The sequence below is a fragment of the Urocitellus parryii genome, chromosome 13, assembly GCF_045843805.1.
Source record: "Urocitellus parryii isolate mUroPar1 chromosome 13, mUroPar1.hap1, whole genome shotgun sequence".
Classification (NCBI taxonomy): domain Eukaryota; kingdom Metazoa; phylum Chordata; class Mammalia; order Rodentia; family Sciuridae; genus Urocitellus; species Urocitellus parryii.
This window is the reverse complement of record NC_135543.1, coordinates 61,597,085-61,618,151: the sequence shown is the minus strand read 5'-3', so window position 1 is coordinate 61,618,151 and position 21,067 is coordinate 61,597,085. Positions and strand designations below refer to the sequence as shown.

General features: G+C 36.8%; 1 protein-coding gene across 1 annotated transcript in view; it reads right to left on the bottom strand.

The window, feature by feature from the left end:
- Positions 1-9,996: 9,996 nt before the first annotated feature.
- The window catches only part of LOC113177229 (uncharacterized), a 130,525-nt gene continuing 119,454 nt past the window's right edge, over positions 9,997-21,067 (bottom strand). Inside the window, 2 exon segments of the mRNA XM_077792274.1 lie at positions 9,997-11,228; positions 11,231-13,243. Coding sequence (XP_077648400.1) covers positions 10,978-11,228; positions 11,231-13,243 — 2,264 coding nt within the window. The 3' untranslated portion in view covers positions 9,997-10,977.

The following is a 21,067-nucleotide window of genomic DNA, read 5'->3' as shown; positions in this document are numbered from 1 at the left end:
ACTGCAACTTCTTTAGCCCCAGTTCTACTCCTTCCTGTAAAGTCCAAGGTTCTCAAATATTTCTGCTCCTGAATATTACAATAAATTTGACCAAAAGCCACCTGAACTACCCATGCCACTTCCTGAATGCCATGCTCCCTAGTTTTTAGTTTGATACAATCCCATTTATTGATTCTTGATTTTACTTCTTGCATTTTGGGAGTCTTGTTGAGACAGTTCCTAAGCCAACATGATGGAAATTTGGGCCTACATTTTCTTCTAGAAGAATCAAGGACTCTGTTTGAATGGTTTTGTCCTTGATCCATTTGAGTTGTGTGCAGGGTGAAATACAGGTTAAATTTTATTCTGCTACACACGGATTTCCAGTTTTCCCAGCACCATCTGTTCAAGAAGATATCTTTTCTCCAGTGTATTGTTTATGGCACATTTGTCTAGTATAATATAATGGTATTTATGTGGGTTTGTCTGTGTCTTCTCTTCTGTTCCATTGGTTTTCAAGCCTATTTGGGTGCCAATACCATGATGTTTTTGTTACTTAGATTAGTGGTCTAATTTAAGGCCTGGCATTGCAATGCCTCCACTTCACTTTGCATGCTGAGAACTGCTTTGTCCATTCTGGGCCTTTTGTTTTTTCAAATGAGTTTCATGACTGCTTTTTCTATTTCTATGAAGAACATCATTAACATCTTAATAGGAATTGCATTCAATCTGTTTAACACGTTTGGTAGTATGGCCATTTGGGCAAGATTAATTCTGCCTATCCAAGCAAATGGGAGATCTTTCCAATTTCTAAGGTCTTTGATTTTTTGCTTTAGTGTTCTATAGTTTCCATTGTTGAGGTCTTTCACCTCTCTTGTTAGATTGATTCTCAAGTACTTTTTTGAGGTTATTGTGAATGGGATAGTTTTCTCTTTCAGTTGATTCATCATTGATGTGCAGGAATGCAATTGATTTATGGGTGTTAATTTTATATCCAGCTACTTTGCTAAATTTATTTATGAGTTCTAGTTGTTTTCTGGTGGAGTTTTTAGGTCTGCTAAATACAGGATCAAGTCATGAGCAAATAAGGATAGTTTGATCTCTTTTCTTCCTATTTATATTCCTTTAATTTATTTATTTTTTCCTAATGCTCTTGCTAGAGTTCCAAGAAATGGTGAAAGAGGGCATCTCTTATTCCAATTTGTAGAGAGAATGCTTTCAATTTTTCTCCACTCAGAGATGTTGACCTTGCGTTTAGCATATTTAGCTTTTACAATGTTGAGGTATGTTCCTACTATCCCTAGTTCTCTTTTAGTGTTTTCATACATGAAGGGGTGCTGGGCTTTGTCAGATGCTTTTTCTGCATGTGTTGAGATAATCATGTGATTCCTGTCTCTTAGAATGATGTGATTAATTATGTTTATCAATTTCCATAGTTTCCAACCTTGCATCCCTGGGATGAACCCACTTGATCATGGTGCACTATCTTTTAAATACATTTCTTTATGCAATTTGCTAGTATTTTATAAATTATTTTTGCATTTATGTTCATCAGGGAATGGGTCTGAAATTTTCTTTCCTTGATGTGTCTTTGTTGGTATCAATGTGATACTAGCACGAAACGAGTTTGGAATGATTCCCTCTTCTCTTTTTTTGTTTTGGATACTGGGACTAAACCCAGGAGCACTTAACTACTGAGTCACATCTCCAGCTCCTTTAAAGAATATTTTATTTAGAGAAAGGGCCTTGCTAAATTACTGAGATTATAGGTGTACCCTACTGTGCCTGGATCATTTTTTTTTCCATGAAATAATTTGATGAGGATTGGTGTTCCTCTTTGAAGTTCTGGCACAGCTCAGGGAATCCATCTGGCCCTGAGCTTTTCTTTGTTGGTAGGCTTTTGATAGCATATTCAGTTTCCTTGCTGGACATTAATCTGTTTAAAATTTCTGTGTCCTCCTGATTCATTTTGTGTGGGTCTATATCTCTAGGAATTTGTTGAAGTCTTCAAGATTCTCTATTTTATTGAAATACAAATTTTCAGAATAGGTTTTCATTCTCTTTGGTATTTCAATAATGTCCATGATGATACTTCCTTCTTCGTCATGGTTTTAGTAATTTAAAAAATTTCCCTCATTCTCTTGGCTAACTTTGCTAAGGGTTCATCAATTTTGCTTTTTTTCCCCCAAGAGTCACCTTTTTGTTTCATTGATATTTATTTTGTTTCAATTTCATTGACTTTGGCTGGTTTTAATTATTTCCTCTCTTATCCTGCCTTAGATATTCTTATCTATCTAGACCTATGTTAGGCTTTGTGTGTGTGTGTGTGTGTGTGTGTGTGCATGCGTGACTTTGTATTCTTTTAATGAATGAGTTTCATGCAACCAACTATCCTCCTAGAACAACCTCCACAGTTTGCAGAGATTTTGATATACCATGTCACTATTCTCACTTACCACTAAGTATTTTTTGTTTCCCCTCTGATTTCTTCTGCTATCCATTGGTGATTTAATATCATATTACCAAGTCACCAGGTGTTAAAGTAGCTTCTATGTTTTATTTTATCAATGATATCTAATTTCATTCCATTATGATCTGATAAAATGCAGGGTAGTATCTCTATTTTTTTTTATTTGCTAAGCGTTGTTTGTGGCCTAAGATATAGTCTATTTTAGAGAAGGATTCATGTGCTGCTAAAAAAGTGTATTTAGTCTTTGATGGATAAAACATTCTATATAGTCTGTAACGTTTAAATTATCAAAATTTCTTTTAAGTTCAACAGCTCCCTTCTTTAGTTTTTATTTGGAGGATCTGTCCAGTGGTGAGAGGAATGTTAAAGTCACTCAGTGTGATCTATTTGATTCTCGAAATTGAGAATTTTTTTTGTGGTGCTGGGGATCAAACCCAGGGCCTTGTGCATGTGAGGAAAGCACTCTACCAACTAAGCTATATACCCAGCCCCAAGAAGAATTTTCTTTTATGTACATAGATGCTTCATTATTTGGGGGCATAAATATTTAATACTGTTATATCTTGATGATATACAATTCCCTTAAGCAGTATGAAATGCACCTATTTGGCCATTCTGATTAACTCTGGCTTGAAGTCCACTTCTTCTGATATGGGAATAGAAACCCCTGTTATTTACAAGATCCATGTGAATAATGTTTATCCCATTCTTTTACATTGAGTCTGCAGATGTCTTTGCTTATGAGGTGAGTCTCCTGGAGACAACATATTGTTGGGTCTTGTTTTTATTTATTTATTTATTTATTTTAATTTTTTTTTTATTGGTCGTTCATAACATTACATAGTTCTTAATACATCATATTACACGGTTTGATTCAAGTGGATTATGAACTCCCGCCATTACCCCGTATACAAATTGCTGTATCACATCAGTTACCCTTCCATTGATTGACATATTGCCTTTCTAGTGTCTGATGTATTCTGCTGTCTGTCCTATTCTCTACTATCCCCCCTCCCCTCCCCTCCCCTCCCCTCCCCTTTTCTCTCTCTACCCCTTCTACTGTAAATCATTTCTTCCATTTGTATTATCTTGTCTTACCCCTCCTTTCCTCTTATATGACATTTTGTATAACCCTGAGGATCGCCTTCCATTTCCATGCAATTTCCCTTCTCACTCCCTTTCCCTCCCACCTCTCATCCCCATTTAATGTAAATATTCTTCTCAAGCTCTTCGTCCCTACCCTGTCCTTGTTTACTCCCCTTATATCAAAGGAGTCATTTGGTATTTGTTTTTTAAAGATTGACTAGCTTCAATTAGCATAATCTGCTCTAATGCCATCCATTTCCCTCCAAATTCTATGATTTTGTCATTTTTTAATGCAGAGTAGTACTCCATAGTGTATAAATGCCACATTTTTTTTATCCATTCATCTATTGAAGGGCATCTAGGCTGGTTCCACAGTCTTGCTATCGTGAATTGAGCTGCTACGAACATCGATGTAGCAGTGTCCCTGTAGCATGCTCTTGTAAGGGCTTTAGGGAATAGACCGAGAAGGGGAATAGCTGGGTCAAATGGTGGTTCCATTCCCAGCTTTCCAAGAAATCTCCATACTGCTTTCCAAATTGGCTGCACCAATTTGCAGTCCCACCAGCAATGAACAAGAGTGCCCTTTTACCCGCATCCTCTCCAGCACTTATTGTTGTTTGACTTCCTAATGGCTGCCAGTCTTACTGGAGTGAGATGGTATCTTAGGGTAGTTTTGATTTGCATTTCTCTGGCTGCTAGCGATGGTGAGCATTTTTTCATGTACTTGTTGATTGATTGTATGTCCTCCTCTGAGAAGTGTCTGTTCAGGTCCTTGGTCCATTTATTGATTGGGTTATTTGTTATCTTATTGTCTAATTTTTTGAGTTCTTTGTATATTCTGGTTATTAGGGCTCTATCTGAAGTGTGTGGAGTAAAGATTTGTTCCCAGGATGTAGGCTCCCTGTTTATCTCTCTTATTGTTTCTTTTGCTGAGAAAAAACTTTTTAGTTTGAGTAAGTCCCATTTGTTGATTCTATTTGTTAACTCTAGCGCTATGGGTGTCCTATTGAGGAATTTGGAGCCCGATCCCACAGCGTGTAGATCATAACCAACTTTTTCTTCTATCAGATGCCGTGTCTCCGATTTAATATCAAGCTCCTTGATCCATTTTGAGTTAACTTTTGTGCACGGCGAGAGATAGGGATTCAGATTCATTTTGGTGCAAATGGATTTCCAGTTTTCCCAGCACCATTTGTTGAAGATGCTATCCTTCCTCCATTGCATGCTTTTAGCCCCTTTATCAAATATAAGATAGTTGTAGTTTTGTGGATTGGTTACTGTGTCCTCTATTCTGTACCATTGGTCCACCCGCCTGTTTTGGTACCAGTACCATGCTGTTTTTGTTACTATTGCTCTGTAGTATAGTTTGAAGTCTGGTATCGCTATACTGCCTGATTCACACTTCCTGCTTAGTATCGTTTTTGCTATTCTGGGTCTTTTATTATTCCATATGAATTTCATAATTCTTTTATCTATTTCTACAAGATATGCTGTTGGGATTTTGATTGGCATTGCATTGAACTTATAGAGAACTTTTGGTAATATCGCCATTTTGATAATGTTAGTTCTTCCTATCCATGAGCAGGGTATATTTTTCCATCTTCTAAGGTCTTCTTCTATGTCTTTCTTTAGGGTTCTGTAATTTTCATTGTATAAATCTTTCACCTCTTTTGTTAGGTTGATTCCCAAGTATTTTATTTTTTGGGGGGATATTGTGAATGGAGTAGTTGTCCTCATTTCCGTTTCAGAGGATTTGTCGCTGATATACAGGAATGCCTTTGATTTATGCGTGTTGATCTTATATCCTGCCACTTTGCTGAATTCATTTATTAGCTCTAATAGCTTCTTTGTAGACCCTTTTGGGTCTGCTAGGTATAGAATCATATCATCTGCAAATAGTGATAATTTAAGTTCTTCTTTTCCTATTTTTATGCCTTTAATTTCTTTTGTCTGTCTAATTGCTCTGGCCAGTGTTTCGAGGACTATGTTGAACAGAAGTGGTGAGAGAGGGCATCCCTGTCTTGTACCAGATCTTAGAGGGAATGCCTTCAATTTTTCTCCATTCAGAATGATGCTGGCCTGTGGCTTATCATAGATTGCTTTTACAATGTTGAGGTATGATCCTGTTATCCCTAATTTTTCTAGCGTTTTGAACATAAAGGGATGCTGTACTTTGTCGAATGCTTTTTCTGCATCTATTGAGATGATCATATGGTTCTTATTTTTAAGTCTATTGATGTGGTGAATAACATTTATTGATTTCCGTATATTAAACCAGCCTTGCATCCCAGGGATGAATCCTACTTGATCATGATGTATAATTTTTTTGATATGTATTTGAATCCGATTCGCCAGAATTTTATTGAGGATTTTTGCGTCAAGGTTCATTAGAGATATTGGTCTGTAGTTTTCCTTCTTTGAAGTGTCTTTGTCTGGTTTCGGAATCAGGGTGATGTTGGCCTCGTAGAATGAATTTGGAAGTTCTCCCTCTTTTTCTATTTCCTGAAATAGCTTGAAAAGTATTGGTGTTATTTCCTCTTTAAAGGTTTTGTAAAACTCTGCTGTATACCCATCCGGTCCTGGGCTTTTCTTAGTTGGTAGTCTTTTGATGGTTTCTTCTATTTCCTCTATTGTTATTGGTCTGTTTAGGTTGTCTATATCCTCCTGGCTCAATCTGGGCAGATCATAGGACTCAAGGAATTTATCTATGCCTTCACTATCTTCTATTTTATTGGAGTATAAGGATTCAAAGTAATTTCTGATTATCTTCTGTATTTCTGAAGTGTCTGTTGTGATATTGCCTTTTTCATCCCGTATGCTAGTAATTTGGGTTCTCTCTCTTCTTCTCTTCGTTAGCATGGCTAAGGGTCTGTCAATTTTATATATTTTTTCAAAGAACCAGCTTTTAGTTTTGTCAATTTTTTCAATTGTTTCTTTTGTTTCAATTTCATTAATTTCAGCTCTGATTTTAATTATTTCTTGCCTTCTACTTCTTTTGCTGTTGTTTTGCTCTTCTTTTTCTAGGATTTTGAGATGAAGTATGAGATCATTTATTTGTTGGTTTTTTCTTTTTTTGAGGAATGAACTCCAAGCAATGAATTTTCCTCTTAGAACTGCTTTCAATGTGTCCCATAGATTCCGATATGTTGTGTCTGTGTTTTCATTTAACTCTAGGAATTTTTTAATTTCCTCCTTGATGTCTTCTAAAACCCATTGATCACTCAGCAACCTATTGTTCATTCTCCAGGTGATGCTTGATTTTTCCTTTCTTCTTTTATCATTGATTTTCAGTTTCATTCCATTATGATCAGATAAGATGCATGGTATTATCTCTACCCCTTTGTATTGTCTAAGAGTTGCCCTGTGACATAGTATATGGTCTATTTTTGAGAAGGTTCCATGTGCTGCTGAGAAAAAAGTGTAGCTACTTGATGTTGGGTGGTATAGTCTATATATGTCAATTAAGTCTAGGTTGTTAATTGTGTTATTGAGTTCTATAGTTTCCTTATTTAACTTTTGTTTGGAAGATCTGTCCAGTGGTGAGAGAGGTGTGTTGAAGTCTCCCATGATTATTGTATGGTGGTCTATTAGACTCTTGAACTTGAGAAGAGTTTGCTTGATGAACACAGCTGCACCATTATTTGGGGCATATATATTTATGATTGTTATGTCTTGTTGGTGTATGGTTCCCTTGAGCAGTATGAAGTGTCCTTCTATATCCCTTTTGATTAGCTTTGGCTTGAAATCTATTTTATTAGATATGAGTATGGACACTCCTGCTTGTTTCCGCGGTCCATATGAGTGATATGATTTTTCCCAACCTTTCACCTTCAGTCTATGTATATCTTTTTCTATCAAATGCGTCTCCTGTAGGTAGGACAGTAAAGGGGGGAAAGTAGTCAAAGAGGATAACAAATCAGGTTTAGTAACATCAATAAACAAATATGGACAGAAGAACAAACCATATCTCAATAATAACCCTAAATGTTAATGGCTTAAACTCACCAATTAAGAGACACAGGCTAGTAGAATGGATCAAAAAACAAGACCCAACAATATGGGTCTTGTTTTTAAATCCAATCTGCTAGTCTACAGCTTTTTGATTGATTTTTACAATGTTATTACTGAGAAATACTTTTTATTGCTCACCATTTTTATTTATGGTTTTAATTTGAATACTTTCTCCTTTGATATTCTTCTAGTGTATTTCCTCCCTTTGCTGGTTTTCAATTTTATTTTTCTACATTGTATAGGTATTCTAAATATTCTTCATGAAGCATTTTCTTGAATATGTCTTGTGGTACAGGCTTTCTAATTGTGAATTCTCTTAACTTTTACTTACCATGGAAGATTTTTATTTCATCATCAATTCTGAAGCTTTATTTTGCTGGGCACAATAGTCTAGGTTGCTATCCATTTTCTTTCAGAGTGTGGTGTATATTATTCCTGGACCTGCTAGCCTTTAGAGTCTGGACTGAGAAATCAACCAATACTTGGATTGGTTTCCCTTTAAATGTGATCCGTCAGCTTTTCTGGCAGCCTTTAAAATTCTATCCTTATTTTGCATGGCAGGCCATATCATGATAACGTGCCTTGTGTCAGCATGTTTTAATTTTGCATATTTGGAGCTTTGTAGGCCTGTATTCGATTTTCCATTTAATTTTTAAGATATGGGAAATTTTCAGATATATTTGAGAACATCGTGCATTACTTTAGTTTGTATCCGAGCCTTCATGTATCCCATAAATCTTATATTTGGTCTTTTCATGTTGTCCCAAATTTCCTGGAAGTTCTGTTCATTGACTCCTAACATCTTTTCTTCAGAGTCAATCTTATGCTCAAAATTACATATTTTGTTTTTCTTGTGTGGAACTCTATCTTCCAAATAGTCTATTCAGCCAGTGATGCTTTGGGTTGAATTTTTAATTTGGTTTATTGATTCCATAATTTTGAGGATTTCTCTTTTTTTAATTTATTAAATGTTTATTTTTTAGTTTAAACAACACCTTTATTTCACTTGTTTATTTTTGTATGTGGTGCTGGGGATTGAACTCAGGGTCTTGCACGTGCAAGGTGAGCACTCTACTGCTGAGCCACAACCCCAGCCCCAAATTTTGAGGATTTCTGCTTGACTTTTTCCCCAAATCTCTCTTCATTGAAGTGATCTTTCACTTCTTGTATTTTGTGATTACACTCTTTACATTTCCTTTGCCACACAGATCAGTTTAAGTATGAACTTTCTAAACCCCTGTTCTGGCATTTCTTCCACTGTAACATCAAAGAATTCTGCTATTGTAGTATTATGCTTTGCTTGTGATGTTTTGTTCCCTTGCTTATTCATATTGTTTGTGTGTCTACCCATCTAACAGTATGGATTTTATGCAGCTGAGTTTCCACCCTGTAGACTTATAGTGTCTTTGAAGGTTTTCAGTACCTCACAGCTTAGGGGTGTTGTGATAAGATTACAATAAATCACCAAGTCGATATTAAAGCAGGAGAAGAAAACTTGATTCATTAAGTGGTAGTCTGGATTTACCATCAGATGGGCCAAGGATAGACTGCAAGTCTACAACCTTTGACCCCCTCCTAGAGTTTGAATATACCTTTATAGTCCAAAACCATATTGATCATAAGTGGCTGTTACTACAATTCAAAACCATAAACTAATATCATGAGATCTAAAATCAAAAGAAACGGGAGTGGGTCAAAACGTCCCTAGTTGAGTATAAGTTAAAGAATGATTACTAATGTTTAGATAATCTCTGACAGGGTACATTGTCCAAAAAATACAGGAATCAAAAAGAGAACAATTTTACATTGTATAAGAATTTTTTTTTTTTGGCCAAATATACTATGCTACGCCACAACTGATGGATACAGAGGCAGGTGTTCCCACAGGAGAAGCACTTCTTACATGATGTGGAGTCTCAGGGTAAAATGGAGTCTGTTTGGTCATTTCCTATATAGCCTGGCCCATAACAGGGGGAGACAAACAATATACAGCATTAGAGCAAATAGTTCCTGTTATGATGACTACAATGCTATTTATCACAATAAACAGAAATGATGTGATGTGATTTTGTCCACATTAAAAACAGTAAGTTTTCAAAAGGGTTTACAATTTTCATGGTGAACGGGGAGAAAATGGAAGCAATCGTAGTATGGGGTGTTATGAGGGGGGAGAGAAGATAGAAGAAATAAATTAAAGGAAGTGTGAAAGAGAGAATAGACTTTCGCTATTAGCAGAATTAAAGAAAGAGACTCAGGAAAATAGATAAGTGAGAAAAAATATGCAAAGTAAAAATAAGTTTGAACTAAAAGAATACAAAACCAAAATATGCTAATCAAACAGCCCTCAAAATGCAAAGCCATGAAAAAATAACTACCTCCAAAAAATGCTAGAAATGAGAAGCAGAGACAAATATGCATATGTACAATTGTCCATGAATCACTCAGATCACAGTAAACAAGATTTAAAAAAAAATTTAAAGGTTTTATTGAAAACTTTAAAAAGCTGTTTCCACTGGAGTTCAAAAAATTCTTGGCTTCCCTTCTCAGCAGTGTTGGGTGGGAGGTGGGCTGGAGTGTGATGTTTGTGCCACACACAGGGAGGGGTCATTGGTGTCTGAGAGATCCTGAAAGCAGAGATCCTGGAAGTGAAATTTAGGCTGAGGTTGGCTCCATGTTCTTTTTTGAATGGTGATTGACCTGAAGATTTTAAATCAGTGTACCTACAGGTCTCAGCAGTTGCCAGTGCATGGTGAGGGACTGAACTCCAGTATCTCCCCTCGGTTCCCCTTTTGTCTAAGGCACCAATCTTTTGTCCCCTCCATCACCCACTGACCCCATTTTTCTATTCTCTAGGGTTTGATCTCCAAACTCAATCACCCCCACTCCTGTCCTTTCAAATTCCTGGGCAGGCAAGTCTCTCCCAGGTTGTCCTGTGAACTGCTGGACTCAAGGAGAGAAGGCAATAGGGTGGGTTTCCATGACCTGTATCACCCCCTGTAAACTCGTTTGTTCTCCTCATCTCTTAGGCACTCTCTTTGTCATGTGATGTGGGTCTGCCTGGCTTGTAGTTTAGGTCCAGGTTGGGTTTCCCTGGAATAGGCTCCCCCAGGTGCCAATTCCCACAGCACAGCTGCAAAATGGCTCCCTCCTCTGTCCTGTGCAGGGAGTTAGAGGGAAGTGGCTTCTTTCCTGCCCTAGGATACTGATACTATGCACATTATACCTTTCAGGTTAGTATAACAGTGACTGATCTCTGATCTTTCTGTACCCAGACATGCTACAGGCCTCCTAAAAATGTGGGCTCCTTTAAATCCCTTATCCCTCTAATTTGCTTGTGGAGGGGCCACGTAACTGGTGCTAGGGATTTCTTCGTTATTTGATTGCATCCTACCTCCTGAGTCATCCATCTGCTTACGAACTCTCTCTGTTCTTTAAGATTTGTGTTTCATTAAAACCTCTGCCCTATTCTTAACATTGTAGGGCTTCTCTCTTGTATGGAGTCTCTGGTGTTGAGTAAGCAATGATCTTCGAATAAAAGCTTTAGCACTTTCTCCACATTTGTAGGGCTTCTCTCCAGTATGAATTTTCTGGTGATCTTTAAGACATGATCTTTGATTAAAACCTTTGCCACATTCTGTACATTTGTAGGGCTTCTCTCCAGTATGAATTATCTGGTGTTCCATAGAAGTGATCTTCGAATAAAAGATTTGCCACATTCTGGACATTTATAGGGCTTCTCTCCTGTATGAATTCTCTGGTGTTCCTTAAGATTTGTTATTTGATTAAAACCTTTGCCATATTGTTCACATCTGTAGGGCTTTTCTCCACTATGAATTCTCTGGTGTTCTTTAAGATTTGACGTTTGATTAAAACCTTTGCCACATTCTTCACACTTGTAGGGCTTCTCTCCAGTATGAATTCTATGATGTTCGGTAAGAAAGGAGCTTTTAGTAAAGGCTTTGTCACATACTTTACATTTGTAGGGCTTCTCTCCAGTATGAATTCTCTTATGTTCTTTAAGATATGATGTATGATTAAAACCTTTGCCATATTCTTGACATTTGTAGGGCTTCTCTCCACTATGAATTATCTGGTGTTCAGTAAGAAATGATCTTCGATTAGAAACTTTGCCACATTCTTCACATTTGTAGGTCTACTCTCCACTATGAATTCTCTGGTGTTTTTTAAGATTTGATGCTTGATTAAAATTTTTGCCACATTCTTGACATTTATAGGGCTTCTCTCCAGTATGAATTCTTTGGTGGCAAATAAGATACGATCTTTGATTAAAAGCTTTGTCACATCCTCCACATTTGTAGGGCTTCTCTCCAGTATGAATTTTCTGGTGTTGAGTAAGCAATGATCTCTGAATAAAAGCTTTGCCACACTCTCCACATTTGTAGGTCTTCTCTCCAGTATGAATTCTCTGGTGTTTTTTAAGATTTGATGTTAGACTAAAATTTTTGCCACATTCTTGACATTTATAGGGCTTCTCTCCAGTATGAATTCTTTGGTGGCAAATAAGATACGATCTTTGATTAAAAGCTTTGTCACATCCTCCACATTTGTAGGGCTTCTCTCCAGTATGAATTCTCTGGTGTTGAGTAAGCAATGATCTCCGAATAAAAGCTTTGCCACACTCTCCACATTTGTAGGTCTTCTCTCCAGTGTGAATTCTCTGGTGTTTTTTAAGATTTGATGTTTGACTAAAATTTTTGCCACATTCTTGACATTTATAGGGCTTCTCTCCAGTATGAATTCTTTGGTGGCAAATAAGATACGATCTCCAAATAAAAGCTTTGCCACACTCTCCACATTTGTAGGGCTTCTCTCCAGTATGAATTCTCTGGTGTTCAGTAAGCAATATTCTTCGTTTAAAATCTTTGCCACATTCTTCACATCTGTAGGGCTTTTCTCCAGTATGAATTCTATGGTGTTCAGTAAGAAAGGAACTTTTAGTAAAGGCTTTGTCACATACTTTACATTTGTAGGGCTTCTCTCCAGTATGGATTCTATGGTGTTCTTTAAGATATGATCTTTGATTAAAACCTTTGCCACATTCTTTACATTTGTAGGGCTTCTCTCCAGTATGAATTATCTGGTGTTCAGTAAGCAATGATCTTCTATTAAAACCTTTACCACATTCTTCACACTTGTAGGGCTTCTCTGCAGTATGAATAGTTTGGTGTTGAGTAAGGTTTGAAAAATTTTTTAAGACTTTGGCACATTCTTTACGTTTGTAGGATCTGTCTCCAGTACAAATTATCAGGTGTTCAGTGCCAAGTGAGCTTTTTTTCCCCTCAGGGCTATGATGTCTGAGACATTTAGAAAGGTTTGAGTAATTGTTAATGACTCTGCCACATTCTTTAGATTTGCAGGGCTTCTTTCCAGCATAAATCCTCGGATGTTTAACAGGAGGTGATCTTTGATTAAAAATTTTGCCACATTCTTTAAATTTGTGGGGTTTATTAATGTCATGGTATCTGTGGGGTTTAGAAAGGGTTGAACAATGAAATGCTTTGATACATTCTTTAAACCCATAGAACCCCCTTCCAGTATAAATTCTCTTCTAGAGAGTAAGTTTTGCAATTTGATGAAGAGCTCCTTCACACACCTTACACTTGCAAGGTTGGTTTTGCCTATGAATATTTGAATGGGTAGTAAGTTTTGAGCACTGAAGTAAGGCTTTCCCACATTGTTTATCTATGTAAAGGGTCTTGGAAAAGTGAACATATTAATGATTTATTGCAACCAATACTAAATTTTCATGAGTGTCTCTATATTCAAAATTTTTATCACAAATAAAAACACACTGGTAATTAACCATGGTAAAGACCTGGCTAAAGGTGTTACTTGTTTCATTATGTATGTAGTATACTTTCCATAAATCTATATCTGAATGTTCATTAAACAATAGTGGGTAAGTAAGGACCTCCCTAAAATTATTATAATTGTATGTTTGAGCAAAAGGAGAAATTATTGCTTTACTGCAGAATAACACTGTGTAAAGGAACTCTCAAAAGGATCACTTTTAGAAATTTGTCCTTAACTTTTTAAAATTTGTTCTTATTATTATACATGACAGTAGAATGCATTTTGACACATCATACATAAATGGAATATAACTTCTCATCCTTCTGGTAGTACATGATGTAGAGCTACAATGAATGTGTAATAATATATGCATATACAGTAATAATGTCTAATTCATTCTATTGTCCTTTCTAGCCCTATGTCCCCTCCCCTCCTTTCACTTCCTTCTGATAATCCAAAGTATCTCTATTCTTCCCTAGTCGCATCCCCACCCCCCGATATTGTGTGTCCTTTACTTCTGAATCTCTTATCTACTCAATTGTTTGACTAGAACTTTAACTCAATGCATTTGAAATTGGTCAAGTTAAAAATGAAAGCACGGAATAGATCTCTTTTCAAATTTTCCACATTTCCTTTCAGAGGAAATGGAAGTTTCAAAAATTGTTGTGGATGTATTCTTAAAGACATACATAGCTCCTCAAAATAACTGGCATAAATTGAATTCTTCTCTGTTGTATTAAATGTTCTGGATGTCTATTGGCAGTTACATTAAATTACAAATAGTCACTGCTAATTGGCTTTGTCCTTTGTAATGATTTCTAACCTTCACGCTCACTTTAAGTTTCCCATATTTTTCTTAGTTGTAAATAGTCAAAGTCACAATTTTCATACCTTCCCTTCATCATTTTTTGAAATAAAGATTTTATTTCCTGCTCTGGTGGAGATTCATGGATATGATGAGAAGTTGTGGCTGAAATAAACGAAAATAATAATTATTTTACTTATTAGACTGGGGTGAATATATTTAGCAAAGATAACAAAATTTTACCCATGTGAGGACATCAGCAGTAAATCCAAGACAATCATTACTTCAGGAATACATAGACTAAATAAAAATGTACAGACAAATTTGTGAGACTGCCCAAACCATTGTAGAGAACATAGGATCCAAGATGAGTACATTACTAAGGAGAAGAATATAGTAGAGGGAAGGAAACTGTGTTCCTTTTATCAACCACACTCTACCCTCCTCCACAATTTAGCATTGTGCAATTAGAAAAAAAAAATCTATCAACTCCCTTCACTCTCAGTAGTATAAGGGAAATATGAAACTTATACAAATACGTGTGGCTTTCATGGAGAATGTGTGATAATTAGTTTCTAACTGCCATGACACAGACACCTAGAGGTAAGTGAGATTTTGGATGAAAATACCACAGAGATGTTCAACAGGGAAAAAGACACTATAGACTCTGAAGAAGAAATATGAACAAAAATATTAAATTGGAAAAAACAACACACATGCTTCAAAAAGATTCACCATGAAAAAAAGCTTAAGAAGCAATAAAACCAAGCATGGCCTATGACCACATTACCTGGATGAAGCCAACACATGGCAATCAAGACACACAACTTGTACTTTTTGTTATTTGTGGACTTATTTCATTGACAAATTTTATATATGTACTAAGTATGTCATATTTTAAAATACATATACATGGTAAAATGAATAAATGTAGTGAATTAATGCATGCATTTTTTCACATAATTATCAGTTGTGTGCTGAGAAAGCATTTCATTCATTCTATTAGCATTTATCAAAAGTACAATATACTAAACTCACCATGTACTAAAACACAACTACATCTATTGATATTATGCCCAGTTTTAAAAAAATATATATTGAAGAAAGCAAGTTTTGTTTTGTGGTTTTGAACAAAGTCACAATTTCAAACAACACATAAGTTAAAGGGAATTGCAAAATTTTTGAAAGCTATCATTAAAATGCTATGGTTTTAACCTGTAAATAAAAATAAATTCATCAATATGTAATTGATGGTTATGCATATAATCTCTGCTTCTGGCAATTATGAGGCAGGAGGATTGTAAATTCAAACCCATCCTTGATAACTTAGAACATTTCTCCAAATATAAATAAAAAGGGGCAGGGGATGTAGCTTATTATTACAGTACCCTGGAATTCAATCTCCATTAAATTTACAGATAGAAAATTTTCATTACTATATACATAGGCAGGATGAAAAACCAATGCAGGTAAAATATACAAGTCATTAAAAAAACAGGTGTAATATTTATCAAAGCAAGTAAAAGCACATGTAATTTTATTGGCAACAGAAACATGGTTTAATCATATTTTAATTTCAACTTCCATTGTCCTAATTTTTGAAATGATGGAAATTGCCATCTTATCACAATATAAAACAGTATAACTGATGTGAGAAAGCCTACTTACTTTATAAAATGAAAGAAAAAAAAACCGAAATCATAAATAACCACAGATGCATTATTTTATAAACCCTTTTGTATAAATACAATTTATACCTGTAACTGTAGACCCCAAAAGACCAGCCATTGTGAATCTTGACATTCATTACATGGCAGAAAACTTCACAGGAAATCCATTACTAGCATTCAAAAAGAGCTCTGATAAGGGAATTTTAGTGAATAAATATACAAATAATGTAAGAGAAACTGATTTATGATGTTAATATACTACAATGGTTTGACTTAGAGTTCTTCAAATATTGGCAGAGATATCCAAGAGATCCACAAATACTGGAAGCGCTGTCAGATCATGCTGACCCTCACAAGCAAAGGGAAGTGCTGTGGTGGGTAACTGGGATGAACTGGGGCATCCCTGGAGGAAAAGGACAATCTGAAAGCATGACAGATGTCACACCAAGAAAGGGAAAGATTAAAGACTAAAAGAAACATAATTAATATTCTATCTGTACCCAAGCATGCCCTATCTTTTTTTTTAAAGAGAGAGAGGGAGAGAATGAATTTTAATATTTTATTTTTTAGTTATCGGCAGACACAGCATCTTTGTTTGTATGTGGTGCTGAGGATCGAACCCGGGCCACACGCATGCCAGGCGAGCGTGCTACCACTTGAGCCACATCCCCAGACCCCTATCTTTTTTCTTGAAAGCACAAATCTGAAAATTATTATTGTAGAGAAGTTCCCAAAAGATATTCTGTAAGAGAATTAAATATAGTAATTAATTAGGAATTCTGAAAGGAAGTCATCCTCACCAAGGAAGACCAGGTTTCTGTAGTTCTCTAACATCACGTCTGCATATAAATTTTGCTGAGCAGGCTCCAGGCATTCCCATTCCTCTTCAGAGAAATCAACAGCCACATCCTTGAATGTCAATAGTTTCTGGAATAGAAATTGTATGTAAATAGCACATTGGCCACATGACCATTCACAGAGTTTTAAATTTAACTGAAGTTGAAATAAGATTTAGTAGAAATGGCTGTCTTATAAGTGAGGGACTTCCAATATTTAGTGAGATACTTTTGAACACAGTGATACTCTCTATGATCTAACTCCAAGGAAAAAGGGACGTAAGTCCAAAAAGAGTGCATATACTTGACTTTTATAAAGTAAAATATAAAATTAAGGCATCCACACAAGAATAGACATTTTAATTGTTATTTTATATATCAAAGGATAAATTGTGTATATTCCTCACATGAGAGAGTTATGGAAGGGTAATTCTCAAATTTTAATTATACAAACATGAATCAGAGATTTAATAAAAAGGAGATCCTGATTCAGTAGTTCTAAGATGAAGCCTGGTTTTATGAATATGTGGCAAGCTCTTTGGTGATTTCAATAACAGCAAAACAAGAAAAACTTGGATTGCAAGGAGGTAGACCACTAAAAGAATCATTCATTGATATTCAAATATTGAATAAGATTTATGTGTGTCATTAAATAACAAAAACCAACAATTCTTTTTGATAATTTGAAATGTGTACATATCGCTCTAAGAGTTTTTCATATCTTAATTCATAAAACCCAAAATAATGGGATAGCAGTAAGAGTATTCATTTTTTTGTGAAAATACATGAAGCATCCAGTAAATGGCAGGTCTTGATTATTACCAAGTTTGTTTGGTCTGGAATTCAGAAGAAAAGAAACACTAATGTCAAAAGAAAGTGTGAATGATGAAAGAATTTTCAGAGAAAGGCTGTTATTATAAATGAGATCAGTTTTAGAAATATGTTAAGACAACAAAATCAAATTGATCAAATGATATTTATATTTTCCATACACAGACATAAAAATGTCAACTTTTTATATAGTAAAACAATGACTTAATGTGAATGAAAGAAATATCTTCAATTTTAAAAAACTTGTACATGAATTTGGGATAGAGTCCTTTTTTTCAAACACACTATTGACCCAGGCTTGGTGACACACTTTCAAGATATGAGAATGATCTACTTACAGTCCAGCCCAACTATGAATTCTGATTTTCAAATATTATTGCCGCACTGAACCACCACAGCTCATGTGGATATGAAGTGTACATTAAAATGGCTTATTTCATAAACATGTCACCCACCTGGGATTCCAAATTAGCCAATGACCTGAATCTCAATGTCAGATAAAAAGCATACTAGCTTGAGTGATAAATAAGTCAGGACCAGAGACAGGTACTTGGGTTCCTGGAAATGTCAATGTTATGATTTAGATTTTAATTGTTCCCAAGATGCTCATGTATGAGACACTGCAAGGTTCAGACATGAAGTTGGGTTATGACAGTCTTACCTAGTCAGTGTATTAACCCCTGACAGCTGCAGCATGGTAACTGTAGGCAGGCAGGGTGTGGCTGGAGGAGGTGGGTCCATGGGAATATGCCTTTGGGGTTTATATTTTTTCCTTCTTGAGCAGAGCTCTCTCTGCTTCCTGGCACCTTGTTCCCACCTGCATTTCTCCAGCACAGGCTTCTGTCATGATGTTCACCCCGAGGAATGGAGTTGGCCACCTATGGACTGAGACTTCTGACACTGGGAACAAGCAAATAAATTTTTGCTCCTCTAAAATTGTTCTTGCTGTGAATTTCGGTCACAGCACTGGAAAAGCTGACTAGAACAGTCAACATGCTGCCATAATTGGGTCCCTAATTGTGGACTAACAGGTAAACTCTTGTATGAGGCCTTAAAATAAATAAATAAAACATTTCACTTACACACCAGAATGCCAAGGTGCCTTTGAGAAGTTAAAACAAAGTCTCATGAGAGCCCCTGCCCTAGCCCCTTCTGTGCCTGACTCACAGAAGGTGTTAAGACTGTATGTGAATGAGAAACAAGGTACAGATGCTAAAGTTCTCTTACACACACTGGAGGTATACTGCAGCCAGTAGCCTGTTTGTGGGAACAGCTTGATCACACCATGAAAGGAGGGTCCTGTGGGGTGTGACTGACATCAGTGATTTACCACAAGAGGCTGAGAAACCCACTCTAGAACAATCCATCACTGGGTTTGTTGCTCACCAAGTCCTGTCCTACTAAAACAGAAGGATGGGTGTCAGCTGACTGCTGGGAGGGTAGGGAGATTCCAGGCCATCCTTTTTGACAATCTAAATGTCAACTTCAAGAGAAACCATGCCCCCTGTTGCCAGCAGATGACAATGGCCCAATACAATGTGACTGCTCAAGATGACTTGCCAGGCTAAAGTGTCTTCACCAATGAAAGCAAGTTCATAGGCAATGGCCAGTGGATATCTGGGTATTCTGCAGTCATGGCACAACAGGTATTAAAAGCTGAGACTCTGCTGCTAACAACATCAGCCCAGAAAACCAAGCGAAGTTCTCTCACATGAGCTCTGACTGACCAAAGGAAAGAAGGTAAGCAAGGGGCTGGGGTTGTGGCTCAGTGGTAGAGCGCTTGCCTAGCACGTGCGAGGCCCTGGGTTCGATCCTCAGTACCACATAAAAATAAAATAAATAAAATAAAGGTATTGTGTCCAACTAAATATAAATAAACAAAAATTAAAAAAAAAAACATGCCTCCAAGATGGTACATGCATATGGAGACACCTGGAAAGAAAGAGCACTCCTCACAGCTAAGAAGAGGACACTAAGGATGCCCTTGAAAATGCTGTCAATAATACAGGCTGTCCACCCCATAGCAGGTGGTGATCCTGCACTATCCTGCTTTGAGACAACCGATACCTGTGTGGCCAGGAGAAATCAGGCTGCTGACAGGGCAGTCAAAAGTGTCAGGAAGGACAAACTCCTTTATCAGGGCCCTAGCACATCAGCTTGTAGCAAACCAATTCCAAATCTGTTTATACTGAGGATAATGAGAAAAGGAGCAAATAATGGAGTTGGGACTCTCACAACAGTGCCAGGTGCAGACAGAAATCACATAGGCTCACACTTCTTCCTGAAGCACCCTCTGTTCTTGATCAAACACTCCGAGGAGAGTGCTACTAGGGGAAGGGTGTCAATTTCATCAAGCCCACTTGTGAGGGCCAAGCCTCCAGTGGACTGTTCAGCAAGTGATTCAGAACTGTGTCTTCTGCACTCAAACAATTCAAAGTCTAATACACACTTAGGGTATAAAAACATATCCTTCTGATGACTGACAAGCATACTTTACCCAAATGCCCATTCACAGGAACTTATAAATATTTGCTTGTACCGAGAGATACCTTCTCTGTGAGTCAGGCTGATTCTACTAGAACAGAAAAGACTTCAGAAAACTAGAGTCCTCTTAAAGGAGCTGATCCCAAGTTATGGGCTCCCCTCAATACAAACTAACAGGGACTATCTTTCATTGCAGAACTGACCTATGAGTGAGCAAAATATTGCATATATATTGGAAATATGTATTCTGGAGATCCCAATCTATAGGAAAACAGAAACCATCAACCATACCTTAAAAAAGACGGTGGCTAAAATATGCCAAGAAACCCACCTGCTGTGAGATAGGTGTTTGCCAAATGCTCTCCTCAAAAGAGTTTCACAGCACAAAGGCTGAATTGAGTATGGAGTGTGGTGCTGAGAGTCAAGGTGTCTGACTAACTTGTGGTTGTGGTGCGCTTGTGCTAGTATTCCTCCATATGAAAATATAGGGTTAACATTTCCCTGTGCACAAGTACAGGGTTAACATTTCCCAGTTGCTATGGCAATGCTGGCCCTTGGTCTCTCTGGGAAAATATCCAGAAATGCCAGTTTTAACCTTGAGTCACAGACACTGGCTTCTAAGAACAGAGGATTCTGAACACAGCATGGTAACCACAATGTTTTGCCGTGCTGTAACCTTCAAGCCTGCCTGTTGTTTCCAGAAACTTTCTCACAATCAACCTTCTGATGATAAAACCATACAATAAATGAGTACAGCCAGCTCTGCATCATTGTTCTCAACCAGAGGGCAACTTCCCACCTGAAGCCACCTTTCTCTCTAAATATTTGTCTTTTCTTAATCCCCATCACCCCTCTCTGGGTGGCAGTTGGTACCCAAACAGGGACCTGAACACAGGGAACTTTGGTGAGTAGTTCAGGGGACAATCCCGGGGGATGGAATCATTTAAATAAAGATATGGAGTGTGATTATATAGTCAGATGTAAAATAAGGAACACACAGGATCCAAAGAGAGGGATGTCTTGTTCAGAGGCCAATTTTCCTAGGGTTAACTCTGAAATACATTTAAAAAATTCTTTTTAC